At 56.8% G+C, this 5,582-nt stretch overlaps 2 protein-coding genes across 3 annotated transcripts; both read right to left on the bottom strand.

Moving 5' to 3' along the window:
* Positions 1-128: 128 nt before the first annotated feature.
* Positions 129-1,949, bottom strand: Fam89b (family with sequence similarity 89 member B). 2 transcript variants are annotated; one of them, XM_087205319.1, is made up of 2 exons: positions 1,347-1,949; positions 129-957 (listed from the first exon to the last, which is right to left on the bottom strand). In XM_087205319.1, the coding sequence occupies exons 1-2, from the start codon at positions 1,947-1,949 to the stop codon at positions 817-819; spliced, it is 744 nt and encodes a 247-aa protein (XP_087061445.1). In that variant the 3' UTR covers positions 129-816. The 2 variants fall into 2 exon arrangements, with proteins under 2 accessions (XP_087061445.1, XP_004852451.2); XM_004852394.4 differs by having other exon boundaries at positions 129-947.
* A 464-nt stretch (positions 1,950-2,413) lies between these two features.
* Positions 2,414-3,939, bottom strand: Znrd2 (zinc ribbon domain containing 2). The gene is made up of 4 exons (XM_004852393.4): positions 3,751-3,939; positions 3,506-3,657; positions 3,291-3,375; positions 2,414-2,821 (listed from the first exon to the last, which is right to left on the bottom strand). The coding sequence occupies exons 1-4, from the start codon at positions 3,767-3,769 to the stop codon at positions 2,478-2,480; spliced, it is 600 nt and encodes a 199-aa protein (XP_004852450.1). The 5' UTR covers positions 3,770-3,939; the 3' UTR covers positions 2,414-2,477.
* Positions 3,940-5,582: the final 1,643 nt, after the last annotated feature.

Raw genomic sequence — 5,582 nt, 5'->3', positions numbered from 1 at the left:
CTCAGCCCCCTCCGGCTGAAGCCTTTTATCAGGGGTCTCCGGCGCCACCTGCCGGCTGAGCACGGGCCGCACTTGGCCGAAACCGCTATACTGTATTCCTGCCCCAGAGTAAAGCAGTCAAAACACAATAAAGCCAAGAGAGCATTTATTTATGCGCCCAGAAGGCTGCCCCTAAATTTAAATATCCAGCATGGGGCCCTAGCCTTTAACCGCCATGAGTGGGTGCAAGGGTGGGTCCTGGAGTCCTTATCCAGGACATTGGAATCCAGGGACAGAGGTGGGATGCCCCTGAGCCAGGAGCTGCCAAGAGCAGCAAAAGGTGAAAAATGTGTGGGAGCCAGGCACTCAATCCAGTCCCAGAGACGCTGAAGGGAGTGCAAGATGCTTTGGGCCCCACAGCCAGACGGCGGGTTGGCCAAACTAGGGGTGCACGTATGTGGGAGAAGTGCAGGCCCAGTGCCATAGGCAGAGGCTGCAACCTAGGAGCCCATCCAGTGCCAGCGCACCAGGAGAGGGGCTGCCAGTTTTGCCTGAAGGGCACACGCCTTGCCCTCCTGAGAGGTAAGGTGAGGTGGTACCGGTGGAAGAGCAGGCACTGTCGTCTGAGGGTGGCTGAAAGGGTGAGTTTTGCCCCTTTTGCTCAGGTCATCCCCACTGACCCCAGATCTTCAGAGGCTGATGTGGAAGGCATCCTGCAGCCACTGGTCACGGGCATTGTGCGTGTGGGGCACAGTGAGGGGTGGTGGGTCGGGGGGCAGGCTGGCATCAGGTGGCTCATCATCATCAGATAGGCCGGCATCAGGTGGGTAAGAGCTGTCAGAGTGCAGGGAGGATGACAGGTCCTGGCATAAGCTCAGGTCTTGGCACAGATGCTTGTAGTCCTGGATTGACTCGTACAAGCCCCACAACTGGCACAGCAACGACATATCCAACTGTCGCAGACCCACCTGCAGATAACTGACAGTGGGCTGGAGTTGGGGTCCAGGCCACCCCCAGCCCACCCTCCTGGAATCCAAGGCCCCCAACCCAGGCCACAACTCTGGCCAATTTTCCTGCACCTTCCTAAGTCAAAGTTTTAGGGACAACAGACAGAACCTGCAAGATGTGAAACTTCACGCGTCACCCAGCCTTCCTCACCAATAAAATGAGGTAACACACCTACCCAGTAGGATGAGATGGACATTAGTGAAACACGAAAACGTACGTAACTCCTGCCATGCGCTGCTACTGTTTCTAATTGCTGTTACAAGCCTCAAATGCCTGAGACTTAGGCCCCCCATCCCAGTCCCGAGCCTCTTCGCTCCGCCCTGCCCCAACCCTCCCGCGGAAGCCCCTCACCCACTTACCATCTCCTTGCGCAGCGCGGCTAGAGCCGAATCCAGGTTGACTGGCCGGCGCGGGCCCGAGACGGGCCCAGAGCTGGAGGCACCGGCGGCGTGGCGTGGCCCGTCCGGGGCGCGCGCAGCGCGACTCAGCTCGTCGTGGATGCGGCTGCGCTGGCTGTAGACGCGCTCCAGCTCCCGCCACGAGCCCCCGCTCGCGTTGAGGAGGCCGCTGAGGCCGCGCGGTAGCGGCGGGAGCCCGGCCAAGGCGCAGCCCACGCCACCTGGCGCCTCGGCCGAGGGCAGCCCGTTCATGGCCGGGTCAGCGCGGAGGACAACGCAGCCTCCCTCTTTCGGACGCTCCGCCCGGGCCTCCGCCCGCAGGGCCTCACAGGGGAGCTCAGCCGCCACCCGCAGGCCCCGCTTTGTTCTCCCCGCCCCCCCCGCACCCGCCCCAAAGACTCCGCCTCGGCCCCGCCTCCCCGTGAGGGCGGGGCTTCCCTTAAAACGGCCACGGCGGTGGTATTGCGTTGCCGTATTGCGTTGCCGTTGCGTACGGCTGAAAAATAGATACTGGGGTGCCCATACAAGGGGAAGAGGATGAAAGAGGCCAAAAAGGGCAGACATGGTTCCTTTTGCTGTCCCATCCCATACACAATGTTCTGCACAATTATCCTCCCTAAGGATCTAAAAGTGGGGACCAGGAGACTGGGGCAAGTCCATGCTTGGCTCTTAATGTGCAATGTTGGGGTCCCCAAAAATCCCTGTCAGCGTCTAAGCACCTGGGGTGGGCATGAAGTGGTAAAATAACAGAATGAGAATGCTCAGGGGAGGGAGGGGAACCGGTAGGGAATGAGTGGCTGGGGGCCGTTCCAGACAAGGCCAGGAGACTATGGCCTCTTCTTTAGAAAGGGAGTATCACATAGCCCGCTACCTACCTCTCATTCTGATTCCAGAAACAGAGAAAAAATAAGCTCAACTCTTCTCTCAGGGCATCAGGAAGAATAGATTGCGGAAGGGTGAAAGGCCCAAATTAGGAAAAAGGTAAGTGGAGCTGGGGCTGGCATGCACACTCAGAACCAAGAAAAGAATAAACTACACAGAGGAACAGCTGTTTTTCTACAGGATTTGGGCGGCGGGGGGGGGGGGGGATCCTTAGTGTTGCAGCTGCTTCAGGCTCTGCAGGGCCTCAGCACAGGCCCGGATAAGGCCACACAGCTGGATGCTAGTCTCCAGGGAGGCGCTTGAGCCCAGCTCAGCTGAAGCCCAGGTCAGCTTCTTCAGGAGGACCATCTGTGTGCAAGCCACCGCATCTGCATCTGCAGGCACTGCAGGAGGGGGTGGCCCCTGGGCTGCTTTTAGCCCTGCTGCAGCTCCCTCACAGTGCTCCGGCCTGGGTACTGGGGGCTGGGGTGTGAGCCGAGAGCCTGAGGGGGGATCTGTGGCAGAAGCGAGCTGATGCTCCCGAGCTTGGGAGAGAGCAGCCTGGGCATTCAATGCTGAAAGAAGAAAGTGGGTGCAATGGTCAGGATGCCTGAGCCACCTCCTCTATATCTCTTCCTTTCTGTCCTTATGGGTTTTCCCTGCCCCTTAATAAGGCAATTCAGCCAGTTTCTACCTTTCTTTTGCAGAGCTTGGGATGGAACCCAGGGTCTAACTAATCTTAGGCAAGCACCCTACCACTGAGCTACACTCTCAACACCAATCCACTTTTTTCTAACCAGGCTTATTTGTGTGCTAGCTTTATCTCTCCATCAAGTTTGTCTGATGGAGCTCAGACTCTCCTATGGTGTTGGGAACAGGAGGTTTTTAGCGGTCTTACTGAATGAATGGTCCTGGCTAGAGTTGAAAGGGGAAAGCACATTACTCCTGGCCTCACCTACACCCTCCACTGTCACTTCCCAGGTCTACTGCTCCTGGACATTGGTCGCCTTGCTGCTCCTCCGCCTAGCACACATAGCCCCTCACCCGGATTATCTTTATCCACGTCTGAATCAAGCTCTTGACAAGCCACGCAGTAGATTTTCCGCTGTTTGTCTTGGAGGAGGATTGTCTAGGAACCAGAAAGACACGGGGCACGGGTGAGACGCAGGGTGATGGGATCCAGCGGGGAGAACTGAGGAAGGTCCGTGCTGCCTGGCCCCCGGCCCCATCCTCTACCACTCGCCCGAGTCTCTCCTCACCCCGCAGTCCGCGCATGTCTCGCCCAGCATGCGATAACCGCGCAGCAGATAATCGCCAATGAGCCGGGAGATGCGATCCTGCCGCTCTCGTCGTGCCTGCAGCACCTTCGTCTCCGCCTCAGTCGGGGGCTCCCAGGAGAAATCGTCGACTTCTGAGGAAGACAGGCACAAGGGGCCGGAGTCTTGCCGAAGCAAGCTGCCTCCCTAGTCCCACAGCCACAGGCCCTGGCAGCCCAAGCCCTCACCAGCGCCGTTCAGGGCCATGTTGCCGATGTCGCCGATGGGTTCGCCGGAAGTGACACAAGGGCAGCGCGCCTGCGCTGCGGCTCCGCCCCTTCCATGTGGGCCCCCCCACGGTGGGGGCGGAAGTGACGTATTCTGAGACCTCAGCCCGTTCTGCCCGGAGTGGGGCGTGTCTGCTGTAGGGTAGACCCAGCCCAGGAGGCGTGTCGGGCTGCCGGAACCCGGTGGGAGGCCACTTTGGAGTAGAGAGGCGTGTCGGTTGAAACTACTGTGTTCTGTGTTCTCTCAGGACTTGAAAGTAACTTCACAAGGTCATCCTTCCTGGCCGCCGTGGATGGAGGGGACCACTTGGTTGGAGAAGTCCCCCTTGGCCTCTGCTTGCCCTGGGGTTTCCCTTTCCGCACACGCCGAGCGGGGGGCGGGGGGTTGGGCAAGTGAGGCCGAGGCATCATTAAGACAGACAACTGTAGTAACAGACGGCCCTTTGCGGGCGCGTAGAGCCTCCTCAGGCCACATTGCTCGCTTGGACCAGCAGGACAAGCCAGGCAGAGGTCATTGTCACACTGTGCCAATTTCAAGACCCTCCCCTTTTGTATATCTGGTTTCCCAGTTTGTCCACCCCCCACAGAGGTCTGGGAACGTTTTTTTTCTTTCTTTCTGTTTTTGGTGTTTTAGTTTGGTTTGGTTGTCCTTATTGGTTTTTTGTTTTTAGGCAAGCTCTATGTAGCCCAGGCTGGCCTTGAACTCACTATGCAGTCCAGGCTGGCCTTAAACTCTTGGCGATCCTCCTGCCTCAGCCTCCCTAGTGCTGGGACTACGGGTGTGCATCACCACGCCAGGCACCCTTGCTGCTGCCGCCACCTCCTCCCCTTCTTTTTCCTCTTTTTCTTCACCTTGTCCTTCTTTCTTTCTTCTCCCAGTTTCTCATCCTTTCTCATCCTTGCTTGCCTTCTTTTGCTTTTTTTTTGGTACCGGGGATCAAACTCAGGACCTTATGCTTGTGAAACAGGCGGTGGAACCACTGAGCTAAATCCCTGGCCCGCCTTGCTGCCTTCTTAGGGGAAAGACCTGTGTGTGTCCTTGGCTGTCTCCATCGCCAGTATTCTCTTGGGCAGCAGTGTGCCTAACTCAGAGGCCATACCCTAGGTCATTTCTTTTTTTGTTGTTTTGGTTTTTTGAGACGGGTCTCCTTATGCAGTTCAGGCTGGCCTTGAACTCACTATGTAGCCCAGGCTGGCCTCAAACTCAGCAATCCTCCTCCTTCAGCCTCCTGAGTGCTGGGATTATACACTTGCGCCACCAAGCTCAGCTAACTCCGGATCTTTTTTTTTTTTGGTATGGGGGATCGAACTCGAGACCTTAAACTTTCAAGGCATTTGGCAGAACCACTGAGCTAGATCCCTGGCCCATCCAGGCCATTTTTGCCAGGCTGACTGGAAGGACTGTTCCAGAACCATTTCTTGGACTCCAGTCTGTGTGCACAGATCTTCCAGGTCATTAATGTCTGTAGCTCCAAGCCTGTTCTGAATTTCTCAGTGCACCCTTTGTGTCATCACAGGTGCCTACTCACTGTCTTCTCTTCGTAGCACCACTAAGACCCTCACACTGGTCCTCCCCACCTAGTCCCTTTCATGTAGTCCTCCTGAGAACATTATGGAGCAAGTGCAACTATTACCACCATTTTACAAAGCAGGAAACTGAGTAATTCTTTTAAAACATAGATCAGCTTACTTTTGCTCAAAATCATCTGGCAGCTGAATGTGGTGGCACACGCCTGTAATCCCAGCACTCTGGAGGCTGAGGCAGGAGGATCACTGTGAGTTCAAGGCCAGCC

This window comes from Heterocephalus glaber, unplaced genomic scaffold, assembly GCF_053883595.1.
Source record: "Heterocephalus glaber isolate CG9 unplaced genomic scaffold, H.glaber_assembly_v1.0 deba00000594, whole genome shotgun sequence".
Lineage (NCBI taxonomy): Eukaryota > Metazoa > Chordata > Mammalia > Rodentia > Bathyergidae > Heterocephalus > Heterocephalus glaber.
Note: the sequence above shows the minus strand (reverse complement) of the source record. Positions and strands in the feature narration are given on the sequence as shown.